The following is a 16,107-nucleotide window of genomic DNA, read 5'->3' as shown; positions in this document are numbered from 1 at the left end:
TGCTCAACCAACTGTGCCACCAAAGTGCCCCTAGCTGACTTAATTCTTAATGGACGTTTGTTGGCTCCTGTTTCCCACCTTCGTATTAAAATTTAAAATTGACTTTGTTATTTGCACTCCCAGTTTTAGTATAACATATAGGCAGTTATCTTTCCAGCCACTTAACCAGTGTCACATTTAGCTTTTTCCATAAAGTAGAAATAATAAGTAATCTCCCTCACAGGATTTTTGTGAGGATTAAATGTAAAGTGTAAACAAAATGTTTTGAAATAGCAAAGCAGTGTACAAATATATAGTATTATTTTAGATATCTAAGATCACCATTCACATTGTCTTTTTCTTCACTATTGTTTTGCCCAAGAATCTGTGGAAAACACAAAATGTTCCTTAGAATTATTTAGTGTATAATAAACCATAAATAATAGGATTTTAGAACCAAAAAGAAATGTAGAAATCCTGTAGTAAAATCTAACCTCATGACTGGCTGCCTTCTATTCATTCTGTTCTTACCTACTTTGCTCCTTGTTTTCCTGTTGTTTTTAAGGTATTATCTTCCATAGTACTTAGTTTACAGTTTTATCCAGGCATTTTTCCCCCCAAATACAGAAGCCTTTTTGATCAGATGGGTGTCGTCTGCATTTGAATCTTTTTTAGGAGATGGTGAAATTTTATTCGCTATAAGATTATTGGACAATGAGGCACTTAAAATTATATCTTCCAAAAAGAATACTTTACACTAACAGGCTGGAAACAGATAATACTACAGCTTGCACCCACACATCTTTCTTTGGTGTAGCCATCTGTGACTCTAGTTCTAGTTCTGAATGCTATGCCCCATAGCTAGCATAATTGTTCCACTCTAAAGGCATAGCTTTATAGGAGCGCAGACTTATTTGGAAGGCCAAAGAACCTACTGTTTTATTCTGCTTAACATATGAAACCTTACAGAGTTGACCCTTGAACAACAAGCGTTTGAACTGCATGGTTCCACTTAATACACAGATTTTTTTATGGTACTGTAAATGTATCTTCCTTATGATTTTCTTAACAATGTTTTTTTTCTCTGACTTTATTTATTTACATATAACATACAAAATGTGTTAATTGACTAAGTTACCAGTAAGGCTTCCAGTCAGCAGGCTATTAGTAGTTAAGTTTTAGAGGAGTCGAAAATTATACATGGATTCTCGAGTGTGTGAATGTCAGTGCCCCAACCCCCACGTTCAAGGGTCAACTAACTGTATTAACTTTGAAATGATTGAAAATGGCGACTCTTATGCTTCCAGACTTTAGGCACAACTTTTGAACACTTTTTAGATAAGATGATGAACTGGCAGGTAGTCCATTATTGAGGGAAACATGGGAATTCCTTATTGTTGGCAACAAAATTTCACATCAGGTCAAGAATCTCACATATTTTGAGAAATTATTTTGTCAACCAGGTTTAATAAGAATAGTTTATTGTTGATAGTTAGGAATTACAGCATTTTTAATCCTTTATAAATAATTTCTCTTGCTAATGTGGATTTCTTATGATTATAGGAATTGTTTTCCTAAATTTGCACACACACACACACACACACACACACAAAAGTCTTTAAATGCATTTCCTCATTGGTTACTGTGGTAAAATTGCGGTGTGTTCCTTAAGTTAAGAGATATTTTTGAAATTATTATTTTTCCATATCCTTTTTTCTCGGCAGCAGTAGATACCTATGACAACCATTGCTATCTCCTCCATACTCCTATTATTTGTTCCCCTGAAATTAAGATTCTTAAGGTCAGCTGGCCTTAGGATGTAAAAACAAGCAGCTACTCTAAAAGCAGCAGTTTTCAGCTTTTTTAGGTACCACACTTCTGTTAGATGCCTCTCAGTACTAGGAAATTGGAAGGTACACTGTGCTTTGGTTGTAGGCAACAAACCGACTTGGGCAAACTTTAGCAAAGGGAAATTTATTGAAATATCAGAGGAGTTCACAAGAGTGAGAAAAGTCACACTTGGAATTGACCAAGGACTGAGGCAGCTCTGAAGGGCTTGGGAAGCTACAAATTGTTACAGGATGTACTACAACAATTTAAATTCTTAGAAGGGAGCATGGAGTTGGCCTGGCTTCAGCTGATGTCTCCCGTTTAGCTGGGGAAGTTGCCTAGACTATCCAGTGGGGTGGGGGACATGCGCTGTTAGGAAAGGGGAAATGGATCCTACAATAACTAAAACACAACAAATACTTAAATGGGTCATTTCCACCTTACAGTGGAACATGGCCTTGGAGAGTAAGGTGGCCAAATCAGACCTCAAGTGTCGTGGGTTTGGTAACTTGGCTAAGATACAAATCACGCAATTGAAACATTTAAAGTATACAATTTAGTGGTTTTTAGTATATTCACAGTTGTGTGAATCAATTTTAGAACATTTTCATCACTGTAAAAAGGAACTGCTTTGGCAGTCTCCCGTCATTTTCCCCTAGCCCTAACCAACTACTCATCTACTTTTTGTCTCTATGGATTTGCCTGTTCTGGACATTTCATATAAACAGAATCATACATGGTTTTTTGTAAGTGACTTCTTTGACTTAGCATTTTTTAGCGTTCATTCATGTTGTAGCATGTATTAGTACTTCTTGTCTTTGTATTGCTGAATAATTCCATTGCTTGGCTGTACCACATTTGGTTTAACTGTCAGTTGATAGGGTTGTTTCCACTGCTAGTTATTTTGAATACTGCTATGAACATTGACATATAAGTTTTGTGTGGGAATGTTTTTATTATGAAACAAAAATTTGAAACCTAACTTGAAAGGATAATAATAAATAACAAAGTATCTGAGTGCTCAGCACACAGTCAGTTTTTAAAGTTCTTAGCTTCCTTCCCTCTTACTTTTCTCTCTGGTAGCTCCCATGGTTTCCTCTGGGGTTTCATAGTTGTCTGAGCCTGACTTGAATTCTCTCTCATCATATTACCTAGTCTTCCTAGCAAACAGTGGTAAGAGACACTGTAGATGTGTTGAATTCCCTGACTGCCACTGCTAATCATAATGGTCACCATATAGGGCAAAATACCAGTGAATCTTAACTTAGAGACTAGCCTACTTAGTTTAAGGGGGAAAAAAAGCCTTATCTTTAAACTAAACAGTTTCTGTAGAGCATGAACCCTATCAGAGAGTACAAGGGAATAGAAATTAGTGGCCTTAATCTAAGTTAGAAGGTGAACCCAAAACGGGAATTAGGATACCCTTAAGCTAATTGTAACCTGCCTCACTTCATTCAAAGTTTTATTTTTTTAAAGAACCTGACTTGAGAAGTCATTGGGAAACCCTTGGAGACCATCTAGCCTTTTATTCTGCTGTTGAACTGAGTAGTGTGCAAGTAGCTTATTTAAAAACCATAGAAGAAAATGAACCCGTGGGGGTAATAAGCCCCCAGAGCAACTGTAGATTAACAGAGTTGACTCAAAAGTAGGAAGGAAGAGATTAAGACCTAAGGGTCAAACCAGGGGTTTTTTCTTTGACCTGCTTTATTTTAAGCAGACTGTTTAATGCTGGTTATAGGAACAGAGGGTAACAGTATTGTCCTTGGACCATTTTTACAGTAGTTCTGGGAGCTGTGTTTCTTTTTCTGATCATATGGAACCCATGTGACCCCTGTGATGGGTTTAGGTAGGATGAGTATTATGGTGGGACGTGGAAGTCATGATGCTTATTAGATGTTTCTGTAATAATGATTTTAAAGTGTTAGAGATAGTTCTTTTGGTTATTAGCTTAGGCATAAAACTGACTGTTACAGTGATTATGAATCTCTTCCCTAATTTATTTTACTAATTTTTTGGTTTTAGAAAATAATAAAAATTTAGTTTTAGAAATGGAAATGTTCTTATTCCTCCCTCTTTATATCTATTCTGCCTTTTTAATATTTCTCTGTGTATGTATATTTAATTTTCAGTAATTTGGGGGAATCCTTTGCTGTTGTTTAAGTAACTTGTCCTAGTAGGAAATGTTATCTTTGCAAAACACACGTGATAAAGTAGGCTAAATGTGAAAATGAAAAGTCACTTTCTGATGTGACCATGGATTAAGATAACTGGAATAGAATTGAGCCTCCAATTGAGCACATTTCAGGACAGAGATGTTGGTTGTGAGACACTGACATTGTGAGCTTATATGATATAATAAATAGGACCTGAAGTTCGAGCTTTTCCAGCTGATTCCTATTTTTTACAAGGATGGGTTGTCAGAGCCACAATTTTTCATTGTGGTTAAATTGGCTTACTTGTCTCAAAACGTACAGTCTTTCCTTTGTATTGTTTGTGCCATTTTTTTCTCCCAGTTTTTCATTCTGAATGTTTTTCACTTTTTTTTTTGTTTGTTCAAGTCAGCCCAGGTTCCTTTTCTTCATTTGTTTTCTTTGATGTAGATGCCTAGCTTCATTAGACCTACACATTTTCACACATACAAATCCATATAGTTTTTATTACGTTGGGATACAGTTTAATAATACACTGAAAGCAGTTCTCATAAATATGGGTTGATAACGATGGTGATGTTGACTGGTAATTTACTTGGTCTCTACCTATTCTTGTAAAATGCAAATGTGGGACACTTGAAAGCCGTACCAAAGAGGTATACCTCCAGTATATTTTAGAGAATAATTTGCTTATGAACTGTTTTTATTAACAAGTAATTTGCATTTTCTTGTCTCTTAGGAGGAGAGCATTCCCATTGCTTTATCTGGTAGGGATATCTTAGCTAGAGCAAAAAATGGAACAGGCAAGAGCGGTGCCTACCTCATTCCCTTACTTGAACGGCTAGACCTGAAGAAGGACAATATACAAGGTTAGTTTGTTTAAACTAAAAATGGCGGTTTTGGAGCTATGTGGAAGATATTACCATCTTTTTTTAGAATTTACATAATCTGGAGTTAGTATTTACTGTTTCACAGCTTGTGGCCCAGTTGTCTTGTAAAATACCCAGCTCTTTAAAAAGATTTCTAGTTTTTAGAGGACTTTTACATTACACAGTTTTGATAGTATTCCAATGAAATAGGCAAAATAAGTATTGCCTTACAGATAGGAAAGCAAAGATCATGAAGTTATCCGACTTTGCTACTTATAAACTATGGAACTGAGTTGTTTCTTGTGACACCTACATGTCTGCAAGAGCTCATGAACTTTTTCCTCTATAAAGCCTGTGGTTTTGGAATTTTTAAGAGCTTAGGAAGTAGGGAAGAAACAAGTTTTCATAGTTGTACACAAAGTAAGCTAATAGTTACATTTTGACTTCTAAATTTTCCTAAATTGATCTTGATCTGTAATGATCATTTCTCCCATCTTCCGTTTACCTGCATTCATGTGCTATAAATGGAACCTGGGCAGCAGGCGTTTCCTATTCAGGTGTTTAGACTAGTGAATCCCTTAATGAAATATTAAATTAATAAACTTTGAGCCGATGTTGCCAAGTCAAAGAACCCTTTAAAGGTTTGTAACTAAAGAGTACCAGGTTAATAAAGCAGTGTTGCTGAGGAGAAGTTTAAAGCTAGAACACTGTAATAGGTTCTTTTTTTTTTATAAAGGAGATTTACTCGTTTGATTTTCCAGAATTAGTTAGGCTTATTATGGTTTTTAATATGTCCTGAGTATTTAGATTGCAAGGGACAGTATTCCTGCAGCTTATTAAACTCTTAAAATACGTTTCTTTTTTTCTGTTTTCCAGCAATGGTGATTGTTCCCACTAGAGAACTTGCTCTACAGGTCAGTCAAATTTGCATCCAGGTCAGCAAGCACATGGGAGGGGCCAAAGTGATGGCAACCACAGGAGGAACCAATTTACGGGATGACATAATGAGGCTTGATGACACAGGTAGGGAATGATTGATATAATCTGGCCTAGCTCTCCAAGTGTTATTACAGACACAGTGTTTGCTGAACTTACTAAAAATTGTTCTTAAGGACCAGAAACACTGCCTTAGAAAAATGAAATAACCATTTCATTCGAGAAAAAAGACAAATTGATAGTAATTGAAAGGATATTCAACCTTGCTGGTAATTTTTTTAATGTAAATAAAAATAGCAAATTGATATCGCACCTATCCAATTGGCACAGCTAAAAAATCCTAGTGAACCAATAATAAGTTTGAGAAGAAATAGTCTGTCTTTGAGCGTTGGGGTATAAATTGATACGATCCTTATGGTGGGCAATTTGGCATTGTGTTTTGAAATTATAAATGTGTATTTTCAAGAACCTTTCCTGAAGACAAAGCAGGGTTACTGCAGTGTGGTTTGTAGTACTGAAAAATTGGAATATCCAAAGTATCAGAGGAGATTGGCTAAATACATTGGGGTATAGTCTGAGTGGAATTCCATAAAGCTATTAAAAAGTGAAGCTGATCTGTATTTATTTTCATTAAGAATTCTCCGTGATAAATCAGTGAGTGGAAAAGGATAAAACACAAGCTTGAAATCCACTTACGTGAAATTACACATGAAGTTTGAGTCAGAATTTTATATATGATTGTCATTTGGTAAATTACTGTGTGCTTCATATTGCACAGTTACTTAAAATGATTATCTCATTTCATCCTTACAACAATCTTTTGAAGACCATTGCTCTAGTTTAGAGGCAAGCAGCTGTATGAGATGTCTGGTATGTCTTTGTTATTGATTGGGGATGTTTTTAAGACAAGTATTCCCCCTTTTTTGGAGCAGGTGATTTGGGAAGCTGTTAGGCTGCCCCATGTGAAGTGAAACAAACAAGTATTCTCTGATCAACCTAAGATGAAATGAAAATCCATATCTTAAAACGTATCTTTTCTGTTTTTATTATTCTGACCTCTGCAAGTTTCTGATAAAATATGTATGATAAACTTTTACTGTATCCTCTTTGCCCAAGCTAAAGTGAATGAGAATATGTATATATATTCTAATCTTGTGTAGTGCACGTGGTGATAGCTACCCCTGGAAGAATCCTGGATCTTATCAAGAAAGGAGTAGCAAAAGTTGATCATGTCCAGATGATAGTATTGGATGAGGTAATGTCTCTTCATTTGGAAAGTACTATTATGTGCTTTGTTTATAACTGCCAGCGAATAAAGCAAAAGCTCTTTGTGTTTGTGAACCTCTAGTAAATGCATGACTCTTGTCAATTCAAACTAATTCTCTTATCAAAGATGTTTTGCCCATTAAAGACAATAGATGGTGGGCATTTGTAGGAATAGTTCAGCCTTGTGTCTTTTTCTTAGGGATGCCAGATTGTAAGTTTTGTTTTTATTTTTCAAAAAAAGGAGTTGTTGAATATCTCAAAGCCAAGTTCATTCTAAATCTGTTTCCAATCAGTGATACATCTTAAAAAGCATCTAATGTCTCTAACCCCTCATTTAGTATAATTCATATACTGTATCAGTGTTAATGTTTTGAAAAAAAGTTATTTTCCTCTTTGGTTTGTGTTTTAGATAACTAGATCAGGTCGATAATAGTCTAATTCAAACAAGTTTTTAAATCTTTGTGTAACAAGAGATAATGTTTATTAGTCACTGTGTGCTACCACTACGTGCTGTACATGTTTTTTCATTTGCTTTTCACAACAACCCTGTAAGGTAGGTATCCTATAAAGCAGTTACTACTGCTAATTTTAAAGTTGTGAAAACTGAAGTATTGGGTGGTTAAATAACTTGCCAACATAGCTAATAAGTGAAGGAGACTAGATTTCAACCCAGGTAGTTTGACTCTGTAGCTTGTACTGTCAACCACGTACTGCATCTAATGGAAATCACATTAAAATTTCGTTAGGGGAACAAGGATTGTATCTGTCTAGGGTTTTCTCTTTCCTCTAGAATACTGTATTATATCTAGAATATGGTGGTATGTAGATTTTCCCCCTTCTGAATCATTGCAAATGTGTCTTGGTGCCTTGGGGGTAGACAGTGTTGTAGAGTACTGTTTACAACCAGGAGTAGTCCATGAATGCTCCTGGGGGATGGTGCCTTATTAACCAAAGACCTTGGACACTAATTTTTTTGAAATTGTCTTTCCTTTGTGCTGCAGGCAGATAAGTTGCTGTCACAGGATTTTGTGCAGATAATGGAGGATATTATTCTCACGCTACCTAAAAACAGACAGATTTTATTATATTCCGCTACTTTCCCTCTTAGTGTACAGAAGTTCATGGTGAGTATAAATCTGTACTTGGAAGCAGTGCCATTCTGTTGCCCACGAGTATACCTTTATTCATAATTGAATCTTGTTATCGGTTTATGCTGATTATTTCAAGTATTTGGCTTTCCTGCCAGCTGATCAACTAAGGTTTGTCGTGCATAACTGATTTTTTTAAACAGGAATTTGATTAAATTCTTCATTCATTTAGCATTTGGTGTCAGGCTGACATACAGCCATTGATGCTGGATAAATTGATTGCAGTGTAATCCTATATACAAAATACACAATAGGAATAGCTACATATCGGAATGTTAGATTTTCTATTATATGGTAACTTCTTCGGTCATAGATTATTTATGCTCTGAAGAAAACTGCATGCCTTTTAAGCAAGAATTTATCAGAATGTATGGGAGATATGTTTCGAGTTTAAGAGATACGCTCTGCTTTTATTTAATTATATGACTCTTCTTTTTTTCAGAATTCCCATTTGCAGAAACCCTATGAGATTAACCTGATGGAGGAACTAACTTTGAAGGGTGTAACCCAGTACTACGCCTATGTGACTGAGCGCCAAAAAGTACACTGCCTCAACACACTTTTCTCCAGGGTAAGTAATAGGCGTCAGTTGCTGAATATTACCCATTACTTAACCCCAAAATAACAGTTGTGTCTCTTTTTCCCACCATTTTCAATGTCAAAACAGTCCATAGCTTTTCCTAAAAAGTAGTTTTGGTTGTTGATCTGAAGTTGATACTGTATGATTGACATCAAAGACATTTTTAATTAAATTCTAAAATAATTTGACCTTAATTATAGTTGATCCTCATTATTTGCATATTCTGTATTTGCAAATTCGGCTACAGGTCAAAATTTGTAACCCTACAAGCAATACTCATGTGCTTTTGAAGTCATTTGTGGATACTAGTAACACGATGGAAAATACCAGCTGTTGTGCATATTCCCAGCTGAGATTGAGCAAAGTGACACACTGTCTTCTTGTTTCAGCTCTCATAAACAAATGCCTTTTTCACAGTCTGTGCCACAATAATGCCACATTTTTTGCATTTTTGTGCCCCCCCCCTTTTTTTTTTTTGGTTTATTTCATGGTTTAAAATGACTCCTAAGCTTAATGCTAAAGGGCTGTCCATTGCTCCTAAGCACAAGAAGACTGATGTGTTTTGCAGAGAAAATATGTTTTAGATAAACTTCGTACAGACAGGAGTTACAGTGTTGTTGACCATGAGTAAATAAGGTGTCTTTGAACAGTAACACACATAAAACAAGGTTATCTGTTGATCAGTTGATGAAAAAGTTGTGACTAGAGGCCCTTAGGAACCTTCCCCTGTATCTTCCCATGAGCAGTGGTTCTATATTCACGTTTTCGATGTTTGTAGTAACTCTGTAGAACAGAATTAACTGCAAATAACGAGAATTGAAGAATGTGTTTCAATCCTGTTGGCAGTTATGTGGCTCTTATTAAGCATACTCTTCTACAATAAAATTTATAACATCTGCAACTATTAAGTAAATGAGTAGTATTTACAAAATTTACAGTTTTGCATCTCGTATCATGAGATTCTAAGTCTTAGATAATATTTTTTAGCATTTGTTTGTCAGTATTTTCAGGATTTGGCAAAGTAAATGAAGGTTTTTGTTTTTCTTTTTCATGTCTCTCCCCCCACCCCCATGCTTAGCTTCAGATAAATCAGTCGATCATTTTCTGTAACTCCTCTCAGCGAGTTGAATTGCTAGCCAAGAAGATTTCTCAACTGGGTTATTCTTGCTTCTATATCCATGCTAAAATGAGGCAGGTGGGTATAAAACTAGAACCTCGTGTGTGGATTTTAAAAATCTTTTTCTAAGTATTTCTTGGATTTTTGTTATGTTACAAAAATCCTTTGTTACTCCTCCATATGCCCTAAGTTTAAGAATAAATTATTCTTTAGTAGGCAAAGGACCGTTCATTTTAACCGCTGGGATTCAGTTTTCTAACTACAAAATAGGGGTATACATACTCTTACCTCACAAGAGGAAAATTGAGATAATGTATAAATGAATACTTTGTCAAGTATGATACAAATAGATTTTATTCCCTTCTTTCCCAAGTAATGTAGATTTGCACTGTTTAATACAGTAACCACTGGTCTCCTGTGGCAATGTGAGTGAGTTAAAATTAAGTAAAATTTAAAATTTAGTTCCTCTGTCACACTAATCATTTCAAGTGCCATGTTACATGTGACTAGCAGCTACAGTTTTGGAAAGTACAGATATAGAACATTGCCGTCATTGCAGAAGGTTCTATTGGACAACACTCCTAGATTTTTAATTTATGTACTACCTCTTCAGGTTGTATGTTTTTTTCTTTATTTGTCTTTAGGATGCAATCTCTAAATTTCAGAACTTCATTTAACAGCTCAAGTAAATTCAGACTATAAAAACAACATTTGTGTTGTGTGTGGTAAACATTGAAATTTTGTGAAAACGGTTTCTGTAGACTAACAGATAAAGAATTTGAGTTAATCAACTCATCTTTCGTTTTCAAAGAAGCTTTATGATAATGGAGCAGATACCACTGGGTAGACCCTAATATTAGAAATTGTCACAGGAAATTGTGTTAAGCTGTAGAGAATATTTCAGAGTGGAAGAACGTTGCTTTGAAAAGAAAGACCAGTTTGCCAGATGCTAGATTCGTCACTTGTGCTAGAATTGTTATGCATGCGTTTTCATTTTTTTTTAATTGAAAAATAGGTTTTTCAGGTGTCTGGGTGGCTCAGTCAGTTAAGCATCTGACTCTTGATTTTGGCTCAGGTCGTGATCTCAGGGTGGTGAGATCAAGCCCCACGCTTGGTGGGAAGTCTGCCTGAGATAATTTCCTTCTGCCTACCCTGCATGCTCGCTGGCTTTCAGATTTTAAAAAAGGAAAGTAAATTTTTGTTTTTGCATACAATAACCAAAACAAATAGTCAATGTTTTGGTCAAGCCAAACTTTTGTCATCTTCTGTTTGAAACATTTAAAAAATGGATATACAAAAACATGGTGAAAGTTGCCACTTAAAATCCACTTCAGCAAAAAGGGTAAGAATATCCTTAACAGTTAAGATAAATGCTAAATAAAGATACAGGTAGGTGTTTTGGTTTGGTTTGGTTTGGTTTTTTTGAAGACTTTATTTATTTGAGAGACAAAATACGAGCAGGGGAGCCTGACGTGCGGCTTGATCCCAGTACCCCAGGATCATGACCTGAGCTGAAGGCAGACGCTTAACTGACTGAGTCACCCAGGCACCCCTTGTTTGTTTTTTTAAGTAGGCTCCACAGCAAGCGTGTAGCCCAGTGTGGAGCTTGAACTCAAAACACTGAGATAAGCCCTGAGCTGAGATCAAGAGTCAGATGTTTAACTAACTGAACCACCCAGGCGCCCCCATAGATGTTTTAGTTGCTTATTCATTCCCATGGGAAACTAATTTATGATTAACTTTTTTACCTTTTGTTTTTACCTTATGGGTATTGAATTCGTTCATCTCTCATTTGTGTAAATTTGGGGTATACAAAACTTTGGATAGGAGAAATTAGTGGTGAGAAATTAAGAGCTGTGCGTATGAGTTTTTAAACAAATCAAATGCATTGCTTTGTTCCTAGGAACATCGAAATCGTGTATTTCATGATTTCCGAAATGGCTTATGCCGCAATCTTGTTTGCACTGGTAAGTATTTCCTTTACCCATTGTTTTCCTCCTGGTTCTGCTCTGCTTTTTCTGTCCATATCTCCCAACAGGATCTGTGACAAGAGTTCAGCTCACCCTAATGCCATTTCTGGAATTTCTGAAGTTTAGAATGAGCTATAGTTAATTCCTGAAGTTAGTTTCCATATCTGAAACTTCAGAATACTTGTTACTGACACTCATTGTACCTCATCTCTGTCTTTTAAACTGGTTTTGGAATTTGTGTGTTTTCTGAATAATTTTAACATACAGGAATGAGTTTTATGTACCGTTTGCAAAATAAATTACATTAAGAAACTGTATTTTGGAAATTATTTACTGTGGTCTTTTAAATTTTTTTGCCAGAAACAGACTAGTCTGTATTTTGGTGTTATTTCAGTACATGAAGAAGAATAAATTGGGGAAGGCAGGTGGACGGTCAGATCAGACAAAGCAGATAGATTTAGTATCCTCCCATCTCTACACTGGAAATAAAATCTTAGCATTGGTATGAGATTCATGATCTAAGCTAGGCTTCTGGGTAGAGAGAAGAGCCTGGATTTTTTTATTTATTTATTTTTTTAGTTGAGGTATACAAATACAGTGATTATAAGGATATTCAGTGAATTTTGGCATGTGTACACACCCGTATTACTAGCACCCAGATAAAAATTTTAGAATATTATACAATTTGGATGCTTAAGAATACTGCTATAGGGGCGCCTGGGTGGCGCAGTCGTTGGGCGTCTGCCTTTGGCTCAGGGCGTGATCCCGGAGTTCCGGGATCGAGTCCCACATCAGGCTCCTCCGCTGGGAGCCTGCTTCTTCCTCTCCCACTCCCCCTGCTGTGTTCCCTCTCTCGCTGGCTGTCTCTCTGTCACATAAATAAATAAAATCTTTAAAAAAAAAATACTGCTATAGACATAAACTCCAAATTTATGCTAACAGAATATTGAATTTGCTAATTTATAAAAACCAAAGAAGGGCTATCCGATATCCTGGGTGTTTCCAGTTTATCTCATATCTCTGCTTTATATCTAAAAGAACAGTTAATACAGCTGTTAATTAATACATTTATGTTTACTTTATCAGCACTTCTAACCTTTGTATTGAAGTACTCAAATAGAAAATATCTGATTTGGTGGAAAGGATATTAGACTCCTAGAATTTTAAGATTGGGGTTCAAGTCCTACCCTTTTGTAATCGTATGACCTTGGACAAATCGTACTTTTCTTTTGTGCCTTTTTTTATTTGTAAAATGGGAATGCGTTAAAGTGAATTTTGCACAAATACCTGTTGTAGTTTGTTCATTCAAAAATAGTTTTTGATATTCAACATATATTTATTTTCTCTTTGCCAGGTATTTAGTTAGCTTAGTGCTAAAAAAAAATGTTACTCCTCAGTTTTATGTTATGTATATTTTAACCACAGTTAAAAAATTTTAAATACATACACACTTCCTGCACTAGGGAGCCTATAAAAGAACTAGCTCATCAGTGAAATGTTAAGCAAATTCGGAACGTGCAAACAGAACAGTATTTAGTATATCCTTAAGTAACTCTAAATAACATAGGTATATAAAGTGTGTAAATAAATACATGCGAAGTTTCACCATTTACTTTAAGGAGAGATGGTTTAATCAGATAAAAAAGGTAATAAGAGTCTAAGGCACTGCAACCTTTTTCTTTAAAGTGCCAGGTAGTAGATGTTTTAGACTTCGTATACCATTTGGTCTCTACAAGTTATTCAGCTCTGTCATTCCAGCTCAAAAGCACCCTTAAACAGTACATGAGCAAATGGGTATCGTCCTGTGGCAGTAAAACTTGATTTACAGAAACAGGCTTTGGGCTAGATCTACAAGGGAGTAAAAGTAATTTACAAATGTGAGGTATCTGTAGTAAGTAATCCTAAATTTTCATAGGAAAGGAAATTAGCTATCGTGATCTGAGAAGGAGTTGTAACTGGCTCTATAAACTAAGTTTAAGACTTGCAGAAGGAGGTTTAAGTTAGGGGACTGGCATCAAATGTGATCCATAGAGGGCTTCAAGAAGATACATTTAAGGAAGGATAAGTAGGTGAATTTCACGGAGAGGAAGGTTTGAGGAAGAGATGTGTTAGAGAACTATGTTAAGACCAAAGTATAGAGTGGAGGACTTTGTATGTCAATTTTAATTTTATCCAGAGGCAAGTTAAAAGAATGAGTTATAAATTGAAAGCAGTGGTTTAGAAATACTTGTCACCATCGTGGATTATTTTGGAATATGGAGCTGATAGAAGCCTTGAAACCTAATTATTACTCTATTGTCACTTTCTTTACTTGAAGTTTTCAGAACCTAAATTACCATAGTTATTGTGGGACTAGAAAAGAGAAGGTGTGGTCTTGTGTTTGCCTCAGACTTGTAAATCACTTAGTAGAATGAAAGGAATGAATTCAGGAAGTATAAATAATTACTAAGAGTGGATTACCTCTTCTTTTTGAGGTATTCTTGGTTACACAACAAAGTCTTTAATCTATTTTAATCTTAGATTACATACTGAAAGATAGTTGAAAATTACTCCTGAGACTCATTTATGAGTTTATAGTTTACCAGTCATTCTGACCTCTTGCATTTGCAGTTACCTTAAACCATTTTTAAAAACTTAATGGGACTAGGAAAGGTAACTTGCTAGCAGAAAGTTTTTTATGATAATGTGCATGAAAGGTAATGCTAGTAATTTGCAAGTGCATTTGAATTACTGAATGAAGTGACTAAAATTTAGGTTGCACTAGAAATACATGTTAAAGGTACCAAGAAACATGCTTAAATTGAAAGATATAATGGAGATTCTTCCTTTCTCTTTTAAGATTTGTTTACCCGAGGTATTGATATACAAGCTGTGAATGTGGTAATAAACTTTGACTTCCCAAAGCTGGCAGAGACCTATCTCCATCGTATTGGAAGATCAGGTGAGGAAAAGGAAGATACTCTTCATGGAAGTGTTTTGAGAAGTGTAATCACTAAATTCTGTTCTTTTGTTAAAGTGTAGTAGCGATGAGAGTAGTGAATTAAAACTGATTTAGTTGTTATTTAAGACTGATTTCTAATTCTTGTAGAGCATTTAAGAAAAGTTAAAATAACTTCACTGTATGCTTAAATTGAGATAAAATTCATAAGTGAGATCCTCACTTTTCTCATTAGGTGGTACGATCTAACTATTTAGTGTATGTATTTTGGCAACTTTTGACACAAATGAGCATCTGTTTTGTCATTTGAAAAAGGTAAAACAGGGTACTTCTTTGGGCTGTGAAACCTGAAGTTGTAATGTGTATGTGAGGAGACCATAAAAAGTGGTTTTATAAGTTCAGAATGGCACTGAACAAAAACATTAATTCTGTATGGTTTCGCCACTAATCGACTTGTACGTGCACATCAATTCTCCTATTTAACTCAATTTTTTATTAAAAAATTTTTCATAAGGTCGCTTTGGTCATCTTGGCTTAGCCATCAACTTGATCACATATGATGATCGCTTCAACCTGAAAAGTATTGAGGAGCAGCTGGGAACAGAAATTAAACCGATCCCAAGCAACATTGACAAGAGCCTGTATGTGGCAGAATACCACAGCGAGCCAGTAGAAGATGAGAAACCGTAACAAGCATGTGCGTACCTGACAGAACAGCTAAGTGAGCATAGTGTTTAAATCAAGATCTCTTTCCTGGAAGAAGTTTGCTGTTGCACTACATGTAATATCAGTGATAGGGTAGAACTGTTGGCATAAATGACAGTAAACTAGATGTATTGCTTGGGTAAAGTTGTGGTCCCATTAGAGAATCCATAAATGCTGCTCTTGAGTGCAGTCTTCCAGTATAATGTGATACGTGAGCAGTACTTAAGACACATCCAGACTTCCAAAATAATGAAAGCAGAGAAGATTCTTTTTCAGCAGTTTGAATATGAAAATATTTTTTGTATTTTCCTTTATCACCCAGTCATTTCTCTGTTGTTAGCATCACGCTTAATTTCTCCTGGGCATCTTAATCAGGTTAATTACCTGCAGTGCCTCATTGCCAAATGTGTAATCAGGTTGTGAGGATAACTGTCTTTTTTTACCCTCTTTTTTCATTGTTTGATGACTGTTGGACTCTGGGAGTAATGCTCAAAAGAAGGCTCAACACAAATGAATACAGGCTGTTTTGCAGTTTTTTCTAAGGAAAATGAGAATCGGTTTTATTTGAGAGATGGTAGTTTCCAAATTAGCAATGAGCATTTTACCTGTTACTCTTTTT

The 16,107-nt window shown here is 35.6% G+C and overlaps 1 protein-coding gene across 5 annotated transcripts in view; it reads left to right on the top strand.

The window, feature by feature from the left end:
• The window catches only part of DDX6 (DEAD-box helicase 6), a 31,610-nt gene that overhangs the window by 10,614 nt on the left and 4,889 nt on the right, over nucleotides 1-16,107 (top strand). For 4 of the 5 annotated variants that reach the window (XM_034665912.1, XM_034665909.1, XM_034665911.1 and 1 more), the window contains 9 exons: nucleotides 4,699-4,828; nucleotides 5,705-5,851; nucleotides 6,925-7,019; nucleotides 8,032-8,154; nucleotides 8,621-8,749; nucleotides 9,837-9,953; nucleotides 11,779-11,842; nucleotides 14,685-14,786; nucleotides 15,298-15,480. In XM_034665912.1, coding sequence (XP_034521803.1) covers nucleotides 4,699-4,828; nucleotides 5,705-5,851; nucleotides 6,925-7,019; nucleotides 8,032-8,154; nucleotides 8,621-8,749; nucleotides 9,837-9,953; nucleotides 11,779-11,842; nucleotides 14,685-14,786; nucleotides 15,298-15,473 — 1,083 coding nt within the window. In that variant the 3' untranslated portion in view covers nucleotides 15,474-15,480. Of the gene's footprint in view, nucleotides 1-4,698; nucleotides 4,829-5,704; nucleotides 5,852-6,924; nucleotides 7,020-8,031; nucleotides 8,155-8,620; nucleotides 8,750-9,836; nucleotides 9,954-11,778; nucleotides 11,843-14,684; nucleotides 14,787-15,297; nucleotides 15,505-16,107 lie in introns of all 5 variants that reach the window. The other variant, XM_034665913.1, reaches the window with a different exon arrangement.

Source organism: Ailuropoda melanoleuca, chromosome 8 (genome assembly GCF_002007445.2).
Source record: "Ailuropoda melanoleuca isolate Jingjing chromosome 8, ASM200744v2, whole genome shotgun sequence".
Classification (NCBI taxonomy): Eukaryota; Metazoa; Chordata; class Mammalia; order Carnivora; family Ursidae; genus Ailuropoda; species Ailuropoda melanoleuca.
Note: the sequence above shows the minus strand (reverse complement) of the source record. Positions and strands in the feature narration are given on the sequence as shown.